Source organism: Vipera ursinii (assembly GCF_947247035.1).
Source record: "Vipera ursinii genome assembly, chromosome: 2".
NCBI classification, from domain to species: Eukaryota; Metazoa; Chordata; class Lepidosauria; order Squamata; family Viperidae; genus Vipera; species Vipera ursinii.
Window position 1 is genome coordinate 253,296,208 of NC_139513.1, and position 21,153 is coordinate 253,317,360.

General features: G+C 36.5%; 1 protein-coding gene across 1 annotated transcript in view; it reads left to right on the forward strand.

Moving 5' to 3' along the window:
• The window catches only part of MCTP1 (multiple C2 and transmembrane domain containing 1), a gene marked incomplete at both ends in the record, with an annotated part of 162,850 nt that overhangs the window by 110,713 nt on the left and 30,984 nt on the right, over positions 1-21,153 (forward strand). Inside the window, 2 exons of the mRNA XM_083353508.1 lie at positions 10,131-10,250; positions 19,629-19,682. Of these exons, the coding sequence (XP_083209634.1) occupies positions 10,131-10,250; positions 19,629-19,682 (174 nt within the window). The remainder of the gene's footprint in view (positions 1-10,130; positions 10,251-19,628; positions 19,683-21,153) is intronic.

The following is a 21,153-nucleotide window of genomic DNA, read 5'->3' on the forward strand; positions in this document are numbered from 1 at the left end:
TTGCAAGTAGCTTGAGCTGATCAATGAAATACAGCCTTTCTCCTGTCGGGTTAGAAGGCTTTCCCCAAGACAAATGGAATGACCACTGTCATTCCAGAGTCGCCAGGGCACCCTGCTTTCTTTGCCGCCTCTCCGGAGCCACTTAGAGTCTCCAAGCAGAACGAAAGTTGGCTGTGGGGGTGTGGTGGTCCGCAAGCCCACGACCAGTCGCTACTGCGCAGGACCGGAAGTCTCTATATTTTAATTATGATAAATAATCATTTTGAAAGTATGTTTAGAACCATGACTAAAATTTTGGGGAAATGGGAACAATCTGCTCATAGTCATAAATATTATTTAGATTTAGAATCCATAAGCACTTTTGCCAATACAGGTAGTCCTCAGTTTATGACTACAATTGAGCCCAACATTTCTTTTGCTAAACAAGATGTTTGTTAAATGAATCTCCCCATATTTTACAACCTTCCTTGCCACAGTTGTTAACTGAATCACTGCATTTGTTAAGTTAGTAAAACAGTTGTTACGTGAATCTGGATTCCCTATTGACTTTGCTTGTCAAAAGGTCACAGAAGGATCACATGACCTTTGGACACCGTGACCATCATAAATATGAGTCAGTTGCAAAGTGTCTGAATTTTGATTCTATGACCATGGGGATGCTGCAATAGTCATAAATGTGAAAAATAGCCATAAGTCACTTTTTTCAATGTCATTGTAACTTTGAATGGCAGTGTTGTAAGTCGAGGACTACCTGTACTGCAGGAGTACCTATTTTCCTCTTTAAATGTAACTTGTTGTTATGCAATAGATACAATCCTAGAGAATCCTTCAACCATCTTTTCAGTAAGGAAGGATGCGGGATTGAGAAATTCTTGGGTATTAATTAGTTTGTACAATATTTAGAATCTGATTTAATTTACAGTATTGTAATATACATTTGATTTGTTCATACATCACTTGACTAAATTAACCAAGTCTTACAAAAGTTTAATGATTAAGCAATTGATTATAGTCTAAGCCAGGGGCGTCAAACTCAATTTCATTGAGGGCCGCATCAGCATTGCGGTTGCCCTCAGCGGGCCGGGTGGGTATGGCCAGGTTGGGCGTGGCCTACTGGGTGGGTGTGGCTAGAGTGTGTATGGCCTACTGGGTGGGCGTGGCCAGCTCTACATTGTTCGCATCAAGGGTGCCTATGGGGCCTGGGCAGGAGTGGGACAGATCTGAGGGTCTCTGGCAGAAGGAGGGTCTCTGGGCCAGGGCCAAGGCAGTGGGGGCCATTCCCTCACTGTTTCCAGGATGGCTTCGCGGGCCGCATGAAACCACTTTGCGGGCCGGATCCGGCCCCCAGGCCTTGTGTTTGACATGTCTGGTCTAAGCTTACGATTCCAACATGTTCCCTGGAGGCACTATTGTTCCTGCGGGGACATGCAAAAGTATTGTCCATATTGATTCTCCATTTATTTTATTGAAAAAGTAAGATACCTACCTAGTTGAAGGTGTGTGTATGTAATTTTCTTGTTCCACTAAGGGCTATCCCTTAACTATGGTCCTTGTAATATCTGAGCTTCAGTACTTAAAAATAAATCTGCATGTGCCTTTAGATCCCTCATCTTTTTAACTAGAATTTCTTCATGATGCATTTATGTATTACCCTCGGTTCAAAAGTGTGTGTGTGAGGGGGGGGGGCAATATGCAAATCAGCTATGATTTGATTTGAAGATTCAATTCAAAATTCTAATTTAGTAAGTCAGCTTAATTCAATGTGAAAAACTGGTTGGAATCAGTTCCAGGACTTGGCTCAATACAAATGTTTGTGCATGTACAAAATCCATCAAATGTCTTAATCTGATATGAATGCATCTGATTCGATATGATGATTCAGTTCAAAGGGGTGATTTGGTTGACATTCTGAACTGAAATTTTGTATATCCTTTTTGATATATAAAGGAAAAATGGTAGTCAGTGTGGTTATATGACAGTGAAATAGAAATAGAAATGATTATACTCCCCCTGTGATTTGTGTTTCATAAAATATAAAATATATGAGACAGTTTGGTCTAGTGCAGGGGTAGGCAACCTCGGCTCTTTTATGACTCATGGACTTCAACTCCCAGAATTCCTGAGTCAGCATAGCATTTTTCAGGGATTCACTATAGTAGTCCTAATCGCATAAGGTGTGCTGCTGCAAAAGATGCAATAAAGGGGAATGCTGCTCTGAAGTTCAATCAGAATAGAGTTGGAAGGGACCTTGGAGGTCTTCTAGTCCAGGGGTAGGCAACCTCGGCTCTTTTATGACTCATGGACTTCAACTCCCAGAATTCCTGAGTCAGCATAGCTGACTCAGGAATTTTGGGAGTTGAAGTCCATGAGTCATAAAAGAGCTGAGGTTGCCTACCCCTGGTCGAGTGGGTAAAGCACCAAGCTACAAACCTGGCTGACCTTGAGGCAGTCTCTTCCTCTCAGCTCAACCATCTTCACAGGGTTGTTGTTGTGTGAAATATAGGACAAGGAGTAAAGGAGTATAAAGGTATGTTCACTGCCTGGAGTTATTTACAAAGTAATAAAGACAGGATAAAGAATTCTAATAAAATAAATAAAAATATGTTCAAAATTAATAAAAATGCTTCAAAGCTCCTCATTGGTTTTGCTGCAAGAAAATAATGAGGCCGCCCACATCAGTCAGCAGACTGGAACCATTAGAAAGCTTTTCATTTCCTATATTTACAATAAGTATGGATATAAAGCATATAATTTACTTGAAGTCACATTAAACACAAAATCAAACAGTTTGATACTAGGGATTCAGAATATCAGTAATAGCTGCTCTTTTTCCAATAACTTTTCCCAAGAACTTGGCCACTATAAGCAAAGTTAGTTCTGTAAATAGGCATGCCCCATTGAGTCAACTATAAAATGTTGGGTATGCTCTCATTTCCTGAATAATGAATGTATAGATATTCCATTAGTCTACAATATCTGTTGACATTCATATAGACATTAAAACATTCTCCATACACTAACACTAACACAAGATTCTGGCTCATATGGAAGCTCCTGTGCAGTCACCTGTACATGCGAAGGATTTCATCTGCAGAGATAGAAACTAACATCCTTGGAGCCGGCTTAACGATTGTGGATGTCTTATTAGGAATATACACATTTTGAGCATCTGGCTAACATAACATGAAGGAAAACATGAAAGAGGTTAATGTCATACTGATTTCTGACAGGGCTGTATGCTTAAAGTTTCTAATGTATTCAAGGCAGAGGAAAAACAAAAAAATGGCAGCAGGGAACTAAGGATGACTAAATTACTGGTCTTATACAGCTTGACAGACATTGATGAGTAACATAATTGTGTCTAGAAGATATGTTAATAATAATAATAAGTTGGAAGGGACCTTGGAGGTCATCTAGTCCAACCCCCTGCTCAGGCAGGAAACCCTATACCATTTCAGGCAAATGGCTGTCCAGTCTCTTCTTAAAAACTTCCAGTGTTGGAGCATTCACCACTTCTGTTGGGTTCTACCTTTAATGATGTGGAAGACTCTAATGAGAAAGTTATGTTCAGATAATGTGAAGGCAATTTTTGTGCTTCTAAGTCCAGTACTGAGTTCTATGTTTACCGTAGTAAGTGCCAATAAATTATTTATCAAGCTTCTAAGAACACTTAGATTAGGTAGGATTGTACCTGTAGAAGCAATTTAAGTTTTTTTTTTAAAGCAGGCATCTCTAATCTGGGAGCATTTTATCATTTTCTTATGAGCTGCTCACCTAGTTGTATTTGTCGATGTATGTTGATATTGCATATTTTTGTAGAACATATTAAACTATAATGATTTGTAATTATTGGTTTTATCTTGATTTTTCTCTTATTTTTGTATATATGTTTGTATTTATATGTGTTTGTATATAACCTGTGTGTGTGTGTGTGCACGCACACACACATTATTGTTTTCCACATTTTATAAATACTCTGAAATCTTAATGGAAGTGTTTCTAACAACGTTAAACTCAAAGTTAATTAACTAAAATATTGATTGTGTTATGGCATGTGCAAGGTTTTGGTTAACATTTCCCCTTGTTGTAGAGTTTGAGTTTATTTTCATGTTTTGAAGCAAATTCTCATGATATCTGTAAATTATCTCCTTGGGGGTGTTTTTTTCCTGAGATAATCTGACAGAATTTTCCTGCAAGGTATGCCCATCAATTCTTCACATATAGCACCTCTGTGCTTCAGGCTGTATGCAAATTTAATGCCCATCTCATTTCTGTTTCTCTTACATGGATGACAGACATTGCAACAATAACCTACACATTTTCCTATGGGGATTTATATAGGCTTTCCTTATATATAAGAACATACCTCTATTTCTGATTTTTCCTGTGTCTTTCCATATAATACTATATATACAAAAAATATAGGAAATTTATGAGATACATAGATTAAATGCATGTACCAATATATGTCTCTCTGTCCTACAGAGACTAATCATTACTAGAAAAATAGATGTGATAAGCTAAAGTGAAACAAGAGTAATATATATTGAAAAAATATTTCTAATATTTGAGAGTTTCTGCCTTTATAAGCAAAACAAAAGCTATAACATAAGAAATGAGTTTTTGTTTTTCCAAAATGAGCACTGTGAGTATAAATAATGTAGTTGAATTTAGAAGCAACCTTTTAAATATAGGTCAGGCTTTTCATTATAAATAGCTTAAAGGAATTGTGGTGTACGTCAGTGGCCCCCAACCTTTTGGGCTGTGGGAACCAATTCTGTGGAGAGAGATTTTTCTGCAGACTAGAGGGGGCATGGTTTCATGTGCTTCTTGCATTCTGCAGATCGGACTTCACTTGTTTGCATGGCCTGGTTTCTGGCATGCCTGAGATTGGTACTGGTCCACAGACCAGGGATTGGAGACCCCTAGTTTATATGTTAACACTATCCTTGTATTTTCCAAGGAAAATTGAAACATATAGTACATCATCCTAAATGTGAGTGGAGTAACTTGTGTTGCTGAATGCTTGAGAGCAATAGAATTATTTTCTGTTTGAGAGTTTCTTTGCAGTTCCTCACCTCAGGAGAATGCAGAATGAACTTGCTGCTAAAAACTAGGCCATGTCTGTACAAAACAAGTAACAAGTATACTACAATCTTGGGCACAGCTTTGTTTCCAGATATGAGCAGGACATGATTATGAGCAAGTCATAGTATTTGAGAATTGTTAAAGACTGCAGAGCTATTTTTTTTCTACACTGGTATTTCATGCAGTGTACTGGCTTAGGAATTATTTTTTAAGAGAAAAAAAATGATATCCTGGATAAAATGGAGATAGGAGCCATGTGCCTCCCAGTGGGTTCCTATTCCTACTTTTATACCAACCCATTCCACCCAAACTTAAACTTGCAAAAAATGGCCCTTCTAGTAACTTTGTAATTCCCCTGATATTCACCTACAGCAATCTAGAACTTTGGGGATCTTGAGTTACAATCCTGACCCCTGAACTAGTAGAGGCGAATATATGCTATCCCTCAAAAATTGCTTACCTCTGAACCAGTAGAGGCGAATATATGCTATCCATAGGTGTTATTCTAGGTCTTTTTTGATGGGTTGCAAAAAACAAACTCTTTTACTTTGTATTTTGTGAATATTTAAATCTGCATCAATACCTTTTATATCTTGAGAGGTTTTGAACATCATATAACCCACCAGGGCCTACCATAGTGATTGGAATTCTATAATTTGATATATCACTTCTTGTAATATTACAATTTATTAGCATCATTCCTCACCCCACCCCTTGGTAATTGGTGAAAATGGAAACTCCACTTGGAGCCTTGCTGCCATTTACACAGCAGTACCTTTGCCAATTCCTTTTAGAAATCAGCAGCTTCATTAGGAAATAAAATGGCAGCTCTCAGCACCAGTTGGAATTTACACTGCTCAATAGGGTAATAAGAAATGTAGATCTAATTGATAAGCAGCAAAGGACTAATGATAATACAGGAGAAAGCAATAAGTGCACTTTTATAAAAGTAATAATTATTAATTTATTTTATTTATTTATTTTAATTCCATTTATATCCCGCCCTTCTCCGAAGACTCAGGGCGGCTTACAAGCTTAGCAGTCGCCTTCATTCTATGTATATGCCTGCTTATTAGGGCTTTCACACACATGATTTTATTGATTTTTAAAGTTTACTATTAACATTTTTAAAAAGTGTTTATGAATACAGAATATTTATAAACTAAATAGCTTTCTGGTTTGTCTATATTACTATTCAATAAAGGATTGTGAACTTTAAAAGAAGAAACGTACATTATAGATACAGTAAAACTGCATGGTGAAAATAAAAAGAGAGAAAACCCTACACTAAATTGCCTATGAAGGGAAAAACATATATTTAGAAACTTTAACAAACAAAAAGAGGGGGCAAAGAAAAAAGCTAAACAAAACAGAAAACAAAACTAAATTACATATATAAAAAGAAAATATCACATTATTAAAATGATATAACTTTTTTGTATTTATCTTGGGATTCAGTTTTTCAACATTGAATTATAACTTGGCCGTATAGAATCATATTGACCATCTTGCCTCTCTCAGCATAAATCTGAGATTTCATATTCTGATACACAGTAAATTTTGCAATGTCCCTTCTTGATGTTTTAGATAAAAAGTTACTCATAAGTCCATACAGGGGGTGTGTTTTGTGTATGTGTATGTGTAAAAAGTAGCAGTTGTAAACAAACTATGACAGCTGAACATTTTGCTTGCTAAAATTTATAAAGGGCATTTTAATTAGGGTTAAATGTTTGTAAATGTGCTCAGTGTTGATGGAATTACAGTAGTTTATCACAATATGCCAGGAATGGTAAACTATGTTTTCAGAACTATCCTTTCTGAGATCAACAATTATGAAAGTGTGAGTATGTAGATTTTATAATAAAGGGAACATCACTCTGTTTAAGAGTTCAACCTTGAGAATGGTCAGCTGAGCTGAATGGTGTTTGAGAAACAGTATATTCAGCATAAAAATGCACCATCATTTGGCTTTTTTAAAAGAAAAAGAAAAAATGTTTGACTTTATGTCTTGATCCAAGATGTCCATATTACTGGAAGAAAAAAAAATCCATACTTTCTGTATTACACTGCAACAAAAACAAGCAATAAACCTGCCACAGAATTATAGCAAAAAGGAACAGTAGTCCAGTTTCCCTGGCAAGTGGCATGTATTCCTTATCCTGTAACACATTAAGAATGAGATCAATGTGACTTTCCTTGCCCTCGGCAATATCAGTATTTTGCCAGATCTGATTGACTGTCAGGTCATAGTTAAGTTTATTAGGTGTACTAAATCAGCAACAAAAAGAGAATAATGTGTCCGTAAAGATGTGGCTCTTAAACACAGATAGAGAAGTTAATTTCAAGGGTTGCAAGTGGTATGAAATCTATGCAGTTGTTTACCAAACAAAAAAGGAATGAGAGCCAATTTGGTGTAGTGATTAAGTCATCAAGCTAGAAACTGGGAAGTCATAAGTTTTAGTCTGCCTTTAGTACAAAATCACCTGGGTGACCTTGGGCCAGTTAATCTCTCTCAGCCATAGGAAGGAAGCAGTGGCAAACCAATTTTGGAAGTGCCAAGAAAAAAATACTCAAAATTAACAATACAGTATATTTAATAAAATAGTTGCAAGCTTTTACATTTCTGAAAACTTTGGTTTTTTTCTCCTTCCCATCTATTGTTTTCTAGTTTTTTATGTATTGCCCTGTTCACCGCCCTGAGTCCCTAGGGAGAAGGGCGGTATATAAATTAATTAAATAAATAAATAAATAAATAAATAAATAAATAAATAAATAAATAAATATTGTTACTTTAATGTTTAGCTCTCTTCTCTAATGTAAGTTCTTCACAAAAAAAACCTTTCAGTTAACCTTAACAAAATTATTGATTCATTATAAGTTCTTTTTTCCTTCTTTTGCATTGAATACTATATAACAAAGAATTGGAAAGATAGTAAAAGAAAGAGTTGGAATATACTTATCTATTACCTTATCGTGAAGCTATTGTGTTGCTTCCAAACTTCATGTGATGAAGCAAAATTTATTTTATATTCATTTATGCAAACATACTTATGCAGCTTGGAATGAATTCTGAACTAACTCCAGATTCACATAATACTTGGCTTATGTATAAAGCATCTTGTTATTATTACATAAGGAGGAATGTACATTGAAGTATTAATATGATCACATGAACTGTCATTTAAATATTTTTGGGAGTAGCTTATTTTGTCCTTTCAAGGATGCTAAGATTAGGGATGAATTTGTATGTATAAGAAACAAGAAAGCTTTATTTCCATTGGTGAAACTCCTTTATTTAAAATTGAAAGCTTAAGGCTGTCCTTCAAAAACACAGTCCTATTGATCACTTTGAAGTGAATCTATCTCTGTTACAATCATACTGGCTTTTTGTTTGCGCAAATGTGCTTAAAATAGCTAGATAATAGATTTCTCAGTTTTAAGAATTTAAATAGTGCCTTATACTAGCCTAGATTTCTACATTTTGCCTTCCATATTTCTATTGGTTTTATTTTCTATTGGAAAATAGATATCACACATACTTACTGGCAATTTCTCAGAAAATTAAATGTAAGGTGACAAAGTTCTATTGGAATTCGGCTTATGTAATGGTTAAAAGGTTCAAAAATTAAATGTAAAGTTTAAATTAAAAACTTAAAGGGCACTTTCATCAAAATGCCTAACCTTTAACCGATTGTAATATTGCTTTATCTCTTTGTGTTGCTGATCTGGCAAAATAATCTTTGAACAATATCAATAACTGATTACACTCTGAGTTTTTAAAGATTGATCAAATCTCCAGAAACCGCCTATGAATGAAAGGAGACCTCCAGGAAAAAAAAAACATTTGTTAGATGGTGCACGTGTCACAACAAAGCCATGAATTGGCAAACATCACCTAAGAGCTGCCCTTTCCTATTTAGAGAGGAGAAAGAATTCTTGCCTGTTGTTTTGAAGGTGTATTTGAAGAAGTGTTCAAAAATAATTATTTTAATTGGGAGTTATCAAAATAAATTCATATAATCTAATTATTCTTTCATCTATAATAATATAAAATGAACACCTTTGTAATAGAGCCTTGGTGGAGCAGTGGGCTAATGCCTCCTTAAGTAACACCAGCTGCCTGCAATTAGTGCAGGTTCGCATCCCACCAGGCTCAAGGTTGACTCAGCCTTCCATCCAGGTAGGTAAAATGAGGACCCAGATTGTTGGGGGCAATAAGCTGACTTTGTAATAATGCCGCTTGGGGGGGGCGAAAGCCCTAATAAGCAGGCATATACATAGAATGAAGGCTATTGCTAAGCACATTGGTTTGTGCTTAGATTGTAAGCCGCCCTGAGTCTTCGGAGAAGGGCGGGATATAAATGGGATTAAAATAAAAAAAATAAAATAAAATATATAAAAACTGGAATTTGAAAGTGCAGTTCAGTTCTTAAGATATACTTTCCTTCCAATCCCAGCAGTAGACTCAAGTTCCTTTTGTTGATAGTATCATAAAAATACATTGCCAAAATATATTTCTAAATAAGACTGTTCATTTGGAATATTTTTGTTAGGGATATCTATATCCCTATAGATCCCTATATCTGCCCTTTTAATTGTGACTTCCCTGCAAATGATGCCATTTAAGTCAACTACATAATATAAAAATGGAAGAACTTCGACACAAATGATATAAATTTTAACATGTTCAGATTTAAGAGATACCTCTTCCCCTGAATATTCCATTAAATTGAGATTTTATTCTATTTAGCCGAGCAGTTAAAAATAACTGTGATTGGGAGATTTGAAATATCTGTTTTCTTCCATGTTTTATACTTTAAAGGAGGAATTAAGTAGTTTATTTCTGTGAATGAAGCTTTTAACACCATTGTAAGTGAATATATAATTCTTCTTCTTTCATTCTTGTACTTTCTCCACATCATCAAAATTCCCCAATTCGCTGAAACAGGAAGCTGCACAATTATGAATATCAAGGGAAGCTTCCCTGGTATGTATTCCATTGCAGGATATCTGAAGATAAATAATCTTTTTCTTGGTTCCAGCTTTTCCTTATTGGAACATGGAATTTTGAGCTGTACATGATTCCACTGGTCTTGTTGCTGCTGTTGGTGTGGAATTACCTCTTGATCTTATCAGGAAAAGATAATCGGCCACATGATACTGTAAGTTTTTTTGAAGCATATGTGTATTTGTTAACAAAAAAATCTTGAGAGTAGAATGTTTTTTTCAAGGTCTTATCCCAGTGTCTGAAGATATAGAGGTCTGGATGGGCAGGCTTAAACTCAACAGTAACAAGATTGTGGCTTAAAGATCAAGTAGCAGCTATAGCCAGGAGGGCTTTTGCACAGATTCATCTCATGCATCAATTACGAATGTTGCTGGACCAAGAACCCCTTCTTAGGAACATTCATGCCTTGGTTATCTCATTTGTGAATTACTGCAATGCATTACTCTACATGGGGCCGGTCTTGAACACCATTTGGAAGTTTCACTATGCAGAATGTGGTAGCATGTTCAGTTTTAGCGAGTCAGCTGCTCTGGGTTTCATCCATTAAACAATGTCATCTGACGAGATGCAAGAAACATGCCTTCTCTATTGTATACCTACCCTCTGGAACAGTATCCCTTCAGAATACTACTGCTGCCCTGCTTTCCTTTTGGGTTATGGGCACCTTTTGTAAGGAGTTTTGTCTGTTCCACCAGGATAACATCTTTCTTTTTTGTTATTTAGTATTGTTCTTAGATACAAGAGTGCCTTTTCAGATATATTTTAGGAGAAGACCCTTGGGGCTCATGCAGTTCTCTGTTTAATGTAAACACGATGGCAGAAGATGTCCAACGAGGAGAGCCTAAGGTTTTGAATGTGGAAATAACATTCAGAAATAACCAGAATTTTTTTTTAAATCCCCAAGAAACTCTCAAAATATTTTATACTGTTGTGATGAACAAGATGTGTTACAGATATCTACCCTTAGTACTACTTAAAAAGAAACAAGAGTAGTACTGTACTTGAGGAAGATGGTATAGAATCTGGCAACCTAGCTGTATAACTTCAGTGATATTAATAGTAGAACTTAGATTGCACTTCTTTTTTCTTACAAACAGAAAGAAGGAACTAAACATGGTGGCTCCATATGATGAAATCATTATGAATTATATTGCATTTTACCATTTTATGGAGGAGGAACACTGTTTTTCTTAACGATTATCCTACATTATTGAATTGTCTGCTTGTTTTTGCAATGTGGTCATTTGGTCCATATACAAAAACTTATCTGGCAAGCCTTACCAACCATAGCTTCACAGAACACAATGAAAGACTCTCAGATCTCCATGATTCAAAGAAACCCAAGAACTAATTGGTGGAAGAGAGGCATTTCATGATGGTTGATAATTACCTGATAATGGGCAATTTCCTGCTGAAAGGAACTAAGACTTCACAGTCTGGAAGTGAATAGGATGATCTGTCAAGGTGGTACCACTGAGAAAGATTTATGTTTTTTGATCATGGGCTGTGCTGCCACACAAAGACCTTCTGCCAAGAGGCAAGCTACAAAGATGGATATTTTTGGCACCTCACTGAATCCATCAAGAACACATTAAACCAGAATGAAAGAACTTTTACAAAAGTCAAGAACTGAATACACTTCCCAGGAACAGGGGCAACAATACAAGAAATAAAGGGAGAAGCAGAGAGGCAGAGAGGGCTCATTGGCTGGAAACTATGTAATAAAGCGAGCAGGAGTACTGCCACAATTTCAGATGTTTCTATAGCAATGAATACAGTGTGTGGCAAATAAAGAGAATTTGGAACCCTAAGAAAGGAGGATATGACTATGTTGTCCTTGAAATAGTGATATCAAGGGGAGAGGAAATAGAGAAGAGTCAGATTTGTGCATTGAATTTCAACAGATCAGATTGTAATGAACTCAGAGCCAATGGCGTGAAATACTAAAGAAGTACAGGAATAGATGAGGATATAAAATTATTTGAAAGAAGATTCTGAAAGTGCATGAACAAATAATATGGAATTAAAAAGGGAAATGTATGAAGAAAGCTGCATGGAAACCCACAGTTTGCTAAAATCCTGAAAAACGAAACAAAACAAAAATGGTAGGAGAGGAACATAACCAAAAGAGGAATATAAAGCAATTATCAGAAACTACACAGTTTGTGTCAGCAAAATAGAAAGGCTAGAATATGCAGAAGCTTGGAAAAATATCCCAAATAATAAAAAGGACTTTCCTGGGTGTACAGCAGAAACAACAGAAGAGTAAAACAGGCTGTAAATCTATTACAGAGAGGAAGGGAGAAATATTTTAATTTGTCTTTTACATTTGTCTTCTCTCAGAAGCAAAGCTCTAGAAGGCAATCATTGGGTGGTACAAGTCAGAATACGTAAGAAGAAAGAAAAAGAACAGTTAGGCAAACTTGCATTAAGTAAGGGCTAGTTAACCTCTTAGGTCTTTTCCAAATCTGTGATTCTGTACAAACAATGACCTTACTAATTAAATTCCTGTGTAATTATGGCAGGTACACCCTGTTTGATTTCATTCACTCTTTACACATACATTGTGCCACTCTATAGCATATTCTGAAGTCCCTGTCCATGCACTGTATCTCAGCACTACATGTCAAATAGATTGCTTCATTTACATACATTAATCTACACACCAGAAATGATGTTCCGCTGGAACAGTGGGAAAAAAACCCTTCTGATTCTCCAGAAGTCAGACTGCAGTTCATATCATCCCCACTCAGGAAGTGTTGGGGATGTTGATAGGGTTGATCGTTAAAAAGAGGTCATAGATTCCACTTCTAGCCATAGAGCAAGATCTTATCTGAGAGGCCTGATGTTTTGTTCATGATTGACAGATCAAATATGACCTTCACATTATGCCACTGGGAAAACACAAGATGCCTCACGTAGCTGTACAGTTGCAAAATATTTGGGCTCATCATAAAAAGTTTTGTTCACTAGCCTTTATGACAATCAGACAACCTCTTTCTGTCATTATGAACTTAAATACCAAGGTACCAGATATTTTTATGTTAAATTTATAGTGGTAACAAAGTAAATAACATCTTTTCAAAGCTTTGTATGAGAAATATATTCAACTGATTAAATCAAAGTTTCTACTGAAGTATTTAAATTTCAGGTTAGGATTTTACTTAGCATTTATTTTTAATCTAAAGGTTAAATAAATATGAATCTTGAGAATTATTCCTGCAAAGGTTTTAAAACTCTTAGACAGACTCAAAGTTTAAGTATTTAATTATCTATGTAAGGCTTCATTTAAATGCAATAGAATCTAGGCTGATTAAAAAGCAGGTAGGTAGGTAGGTAGATAGATAATTATTTTTATTAAATGTAATAATATGCATGTTTGTGTCCTTACCAGCTACTCATTCAGTGACCAAGTTACAATGGTGCTGGAAAAAAATTACCTAATGGCTAATTTCTGAACATACCAAGATACTTCCCTCAGTCATGTGTTTGCATTATAATCAGTATACATTGACCTATGCCTGACGTGTTTTTTTTGTTCTCCCCCCCAAAAAAAATTCTTGCCTCCCCACCAAGCATGGAGATTGTAAAGTGATTTCAAAAGAGCAAGCTGTTTGCTCTTCTAGACATAGAAAGCAATGCAATCGCACTGGCAGCAGGGAAAGGGTCAGGCAAAAAAAGTGCTTGCTTTTTTTCTTTTTCCATCCTCCCAGAGCAGAGAGACTGGAGAGGAAGATATTTCAAGAAAGTATTGTAAGCTGTTTGTGTAGCACACCCATGTATCCCAGTCCCAGGCTGTGAGTTCAATCATATTGCTTTTGATGTGCACAAGAGCAAAACCTTACTCTCTTGCAATCCCCTTCCAATATCTCAGCTTTCTGCATGGAAGGGAATGGCAAAGGGGAGATTGCTTACAGAATTCATTTGATTTTTTCCCCTCTCTCCCCTCCCCCTTCTGCAGAGCAGAGAGGTTGTGGAAGGGATTTCAAGAGAGTACTGTAAGCTGTTTGGGTAGTGCACCTGCAGCTCCCAGTCCCCGGCTGCTGGTGCAATTGGATTGCTTTCAATGTGTACAGGTCAGTAAGTAGGGGCTTGAACATTCCAAAGATTGGAGCAGTTGAAGCTGAAGGTGTGAAACTGAATAGTCTTATCTCTTTTCAGCAGGAGCGCACAGTCACAAATCCCTTATTTCCCACTTAGTGACTGCTTGGCTTAGAGGCAGAGTTGTCACACTCATTTAGGATAATCAAGCAAGGGCTACTTGTATATGATTTGTAATGAATGAAATACATTATTAGGCTCGTGAAAGAACCATTTCCTTTTAAGTGTTTGGTTAAAATTGAAGAATTTGTGAATTACATGACCTAATTTAGAAAGCACTCTGTTCGTAAAAAATCAGTTGAAACCTCTAAGAAGTGGGGAGCCAAACTCCCTTTCTCTTTTCTTTGATTTTTTTTCCTATTCAGATGAATGCTGTTCAAGTAATAAGTTGTATAGAAACTTTACATCATGGTGTTTGCATTTTAAGGGTCCATTTTATTCTATAGTTACTTGAACTTGAACTATTAAGAATTGTTTTCAAATTATTGCTGGCCATTCTTAGTTTTGTAGATTGTCAAGTGTCATAACTTTTGAATAATATACAACTGGCTAAGTTTTCAGAAATGTTTAAACTTGTATTTTTGGATGGCTGTGTTGTGAAAATGACCATATAGACCAGGCATGTCAAACTGCCAGCCCACGGGCTGGATGTGTCACTCCGAAAATACGTCCAACCCCACTGCCGGCAGTGGGGGAAAAGTTGCGATACGTCACGTGATGTCATGTGACACTGCAAATTTGACATGCCTGATATAATCAATGTATTTCAATGGGCATGTTAATTGTGGGAATATTCAGTTTGACCTCAACTACTTTCTCATGATCTAAAGTCATCTGAGTTTTATATACTGTATTCTGTTTAAACTGTGCACATTTAATCATTTTATTTTATAATTACACACAAGCCCTGTAAATCAACTGATATGGCAAACACATATTATGCTTTGATTGTACAGAGACAAATGGGAAGAATATGAATCAACTCCAGATTCACCCAAATGCCTTTAGTAGCTTAGAGTGAAGATGTTGATTTGGGATGCAGTTCTGTTCTTATTGTTGATTCAAAGAATAGGAGAAAGAAGGAGAGAAAGGAAAGGAGGCATCAACTCTACTTATAAGTTATGTTACCAGATGCCTAATCTGTATTTTTGTTATATGAAAATAGCTTGATTGAAAGTTTGGGGGAGGTTAAAACTATAAAATAAATAGTTTTGTAAATACAGTGCAATTCATGAATTACAGTGTGTAATGTGAGATTAAACAGAAATCATAATAAAGTGTTTGTGTGTGTATGTATACACACACACACACACACACACACACACACACTCACACTATACTGTATGGAGTCAACTTTCACAGACTCCTCTAATTGTCATCTGTATTCATATATTAAACATGGATCTATCCCTGAAATCAGGTCGTTAAGTAGCTTCCCTTCTTATGTGGCATATACAGCATATACAGCTGTGACAAGTGACATTACAGAAGGTCATGTCACTTTTAACTGCTTGCATCTGATTTCCCTGGTGCTTTCCTTTGTTTGATTAATACTATTAGTTTGTGAAATGCAGACAGCAATTTTTTAATGGAAGATATCTAGCCATTTTCTGAAAGTTTATCTTGTTATATATTTTTATGAATTATTCCAATGTTATGTTACATGATATATCCAAAAGACTAAGAATGGCCAACAAAAATTGGAAAACAAATCTAAATAGACCAAGCAACTATGGAATAAAATAGACACTTAACATGCAAATACTGTGATGTAAAACTTCCACATGATTGTTATCTATAGCACACACATTATTTGAACAGAAAGTAGAACCAAAGATAACAGAAGGGGATATTGGGTTCTCACATAATAGAATAGGTTTTAAGTTACTGCGTGTATTAGACAGCTTCCTAACTGAAGCCCTGGGATTCATGAAGCATTTCCAGATTCTGCTTTAGTATTTATAGTAAAAATATAAATATTTCATTCCTGTTCCAACATTACCACCACTAGGAGCTACATTAAAATCTATATCTATGGTAAACCTATGGAGCCTTTTGAATTTCTAAGGGAAGTATTGTGGAATATTGGAAAAACATTGCTAGAATGAAAGTATAATTTTAATTAATATATCAGGATATGTTTTAACACAATGTATTAGACTGCCAAAATGTACATGAAAAGCTAATATATCAGGGTTTCTTTTGTACCCACTGGCTTTTTTCTGTAGAACGTTTAGGAGTACAAGCATGTGAGTAGATCTTGTATCTGCAGTGTATTCTCACTGTACCTTAAAATCAACCCCCATTTACCCCCATTTTGTCCTTTCCATTTGCAACAAAAATACACTCAGTATGGGTAGTCCTTATTTAGTGACTCTGTCATACAATGAACAATCACACTTAGGATGGTGATAAAAAGTAATTTTACAACAGATCCTTGCATGCAGGCCTGCAAAGCAAAGCAAAGGTGAAGTAAGTAAATATAGTTGTGGCTTCAGTTAGTGTCCACTTAATGACCAAGTTGCCAGTATCAGTTGTAGTTGTTAAATGAGGACTACCTGTAATTTTTTACCATAGCTGGGTGTAAAGAATGCTGGCACATTAAGTGGCATGGCTTCATATCAGCAGAGCTGCATTCCATTGCTTTCCCAGAGCTAGGCCATTTGAAAAGACAAACTGGGAGATGCAAGCAAGTCAGGCTATCCCCAATGAAAAAACCAACATCTGCAAGTGCACACACGTTGTGTTGTGTTGCACACACATTGAAAATTGCAATTATCCATCAGCAATCTTGCCATTTTGCATAACAAAAGAAAACAATGTATACAATACATGCAACAACATTTAAGGGTTCATAAACCTCAAAATGATTAGGCATAACTTTAAAAAAAGTGTAAAAGCAGGGAGGCTGAAATAAAAAGAACAACTCCAAGCATTTCAATAATATTTCTTAAGTTCCTTTTTCCTTGCTGTGTTGTTGGAAAAATATATTCAAATGTTAACAAACAAATACCAGCATTCTATTGCTGCAAATCAAACATTGTAGTAGATTTTTCCTTCCAAGTTTGTACAGCAATCCTTTTAGCCAATCTCCATGATCCACAAATCCACAGTTCCTGATATTTTAATAATAGGATATTGCAAAGAAAATGTATGTCTCCTTAACATAAAATAGATAATGGATTCAGAGCTGTATGACTAACCTTGTTGATGTCAGCTCAGAACAAGACTTCAATAGGGCAAGACAAAATTATATGGGTTAATACTCTAATTCCTGAGTTATGTCTCTATCACCAGGGTGATTGTAACTAACCCTTACTGAAAATTCTCTAGACAATCAATGTGCCTGAAAGAAATGTATTGTTAAATTAATTTCAAGAAAATAGGAAATTAATTTCATTTATTCCGAAGACAAAGTTAACTTTTTTATATCAATGTCATCAGTTTACATCACCTTCCTCTAAAGGTTTATTGGCTTTTAGGACTGGCTTTCTCCTGGCCTGAAGTCCATTCAGATGCATCCTTTCCTCGGGAAGGAGGAGTGGTCTTGACACACTTACACATTTGAACAGGGCTACCATATCCCCTCCCCAGTCTTTTCCTTTCCTTCCATCTCTTTTGGTTGCTACTTTTCTGGACAATTCTGTTCCTCAGCCCCATTCCCTTTGCAATTTGCTTAAAATGTGCCCACAGGAGGATTAGTTTTTCAGAGTAGTGCCACGTTAAGTGCATCACCAGCTTTCCCCTCATCTGCCAGTTGCCTTTTCTTAATACAATCCGTTAAGAATCCGCAATCCAATTCTGCTCTTGCTCAGCTTGGGAGCTCCATTAGCCTTCTGTTCATAAGAGAGTGACGGGGCCATGCTTTAATTATCCTGTCCCCAAGGCTGGGTGGGTGCCTGCCTGGAATGCATCCCTCAGCCCTCCTTCTCTCTGCTTTGGTAACCCCTGGCAGGCAGCCATCTGGGGACGGTCTACCCCATGATGATGCTTGGATGTTGCCACTCAGCTGTCCCATAGGTTGAGGAGACTTGGGTGATTCAACAGCAGGTGTAGCTGAGACTGCATTGAGCAACAGGCAGCTGTAATTAGAGGGGGGGTTCGCCAGCCCAAATCCTTCATGGGAAACTAACGGCCTGCCTGTTAGGAAGTAAGAAGGTACAGCTGTTCTCTGCAAGGCCATTAAGGGGGATTTGGCCAGGCCTTGGGGGGGAGGCACCTCAGCTTTGCATTAAAGTTGGCATTAAATTAAGAAAGAGTGGGAAATTAAATAATGGAATGACTGCAGAAAAGAGCAACAAAGATTATTAGGGGGCTAGAGGCTAAAACATATGAAGAACCGTTGCAGGAATTAAATATGTCTAGTTTAGTGACCAGGGGTGACATATAGCAGTGTTTGAGTATTTGAGGGGCTGCCACAAAGAAGAAGCAGTCAAGCTATTCTCCAAAGCACCTGAAGGCAGGACAAGAAGCAATAGATGGAAACTAATTAAGGAGAAAACCAACCTAGAACTAAGGAGAAATTTTCTAACAGTGAGAACAGTTAACCAGCAGAACTGCTTGCCTTCAGAAGTTGTGGGTGCTCCATCATTGGAGGCTTTTCATAAGAGACTGGTTAGCCACTTTTCTGGAATGGTCTAGAGTAGACTCTAGGGTCTCCTGCTTGAACAGATTGTTGGACTAGGGGACCTCCGAGGTCCCTTCCCTGCTCCTGATTTCAAAAGTTACAACTGCATCTGGCTGAAATAAATCCAGTAACAAATGTTTAGGTTTGCTCTGAATATAAACTGATAAAATATGCAGAGGTGTTAATAGGGAGGGAAAGGAGGAACAAACAACAAAAGACGTCATGACACAACTCTAGGATTCGTGTACCTGTATCCTGGATTGATGCAAATACAAAAGCCTGAGGTTTTGAAACATGAGATCATAAATTGTTTCAGCATTTTTTGCAACATTAATTGTTTTCCTGCAAAATTAAAAAAGAATTAAGAAGAGAGCTTCTAAACTTCTCGTTCCTGCTTACCTCCTTTTGTACAGCCAGGATGATAAGTTTAGAAACTCTCAAATCTCTGCTTTTGATTAATCATAGATTGTAAGGTAGGAATTGTAAGGACTATTAAGATAGGAATTGTGTTTAATTGGAACAAAGATTACATTATTTTGAGTAATTACAGTTAAAATTTGATATTCTTTGATATAATCAGTTGGTAGCAGCCAGGAGGGTTAAAAACATAGCTATCTACTTTTGTACATGCTTCATAATATGTTATATAGTATGTAGTATAAATAGTATATTAAAGCTTTGTTTCTAGCTCAACTATGTGTTGTAACTTTTTTTGCACATTAAAAAAACCTTACTACAAAAAGGTTAAAGAAACAAATATTTCCTTTTTAAACTCTTGATTATTGCTACTCTTTATGCCTGGAGGTGATGGAGGACATGCTACAGGACGAGGAAGAAGAGGATGACAGAGATGACAAGGTAATTATCTTTCCTGGCACTTGATACCTAGGGATGGCAGAATGTAGACACAACTCTGCTTTTGCAGACAGTTAAAAAGGAATGGGAGTGTTTTGTGATACAGAGCTGTTTATCATCTTAACAATACCATGGTGTGTTATAGAAAGTATTAGAGATCTATAAACCTTTCCTTCCCTTTCCCTCCCCTCCTCCCCCACCACATCATGTTTTTGTCCAGAGCTGGCCCATTTTTTCCTCTTTCTTTCAAGAACAAATATATTTCAGCCTGTCTGGAACTTGATAGCTGTTGTGAAGAAAAGTGCAGTGAAAATTGTTTTTGAAGGACAAAAATGTGTCCTCTCTGGAGTATTTCAAATAGGACTGTACCTCCGGGTGGGAGGAGTGTTGTAAAAATAGAAATACCATACTGTTTGAAGGTAGTCTATTGCCATCTGTAATTTTCTGAGAATTACTTGGTAGAAGAGTGGTGTGTGTGTGTTGCACTCTGTAAGATATTTAAATAATCACAATTCTCATCTGCCTCTTATCGATAGATTTGGGATTGGCATTGTGTGGCCCAGCATCAGTCTAAGGGACTGGTTGCTCTTTCAGCCATTGAGAATATTGCTCAGTTCCTAGGTTGCTGTATGGGCTGAGAATTTCCACCACAGTAAATAACAGTGAGTTAATACTGGTTATTGAAGCAAGCAATAGGACTGCAAGGCTGTCCCTGGAGAAGAAGGAAGACGCATAGAGAGGAAATTAGAATGACCTTGTAAGAAAGAGACTGTGATGGTAGCTGGCAGGGCTGGTTTATGGGGAAAAAAGTGCAGCAAGATAAATGTCTTTTAAGAACTTTTAAAATGAAGATATTGAGGGAATGAAATATTCAGATTATTTTAACGTGTTCCATTTAAATGCAGAAAATGCTGACCTTCATAAATGTTCACGTACTCTTTTAATAAACCATCAACGGTTTTTTGAACAGCAGTGAAAAAAAACCCCTAACTTAATATATGCCTTTGACCTTTGTTGCTAGTAGAGACGTACAGTTCTATATCACTACAGGAATTTTAGGCTGGCAGCCAGAAAACATTTGACATGTAGGAAAATTTACTGTGATTAGTTTACTCAGAACAATTAAGGTACATGTTTTGAAAGATGAACCTCTGAATATCTTTATTATTCCACATTCAGCAAATACATGATGCTACTTTTTTCTCTATGTATTTTAATGATTTTGATAACAGCTGCAATCATGAAATAATGTCACACCTAAATGTCTCCCATGCAAAGCCATATGTGCTGTTTTCAGTACAAAATGCTTAGCAATAGAACACATGATTTATCACGAAGGTCAGCCCTATAGCATAGTGGCTTTAACACAAAAACATTTTTCCTCTGATAAATGTCCGTCTGCTATCAATTTGGAAGGGTTTTTTTTAGCACCTGGGGGTATTTCATTATCATTTTTTTGTATTTTTAGAAAAGT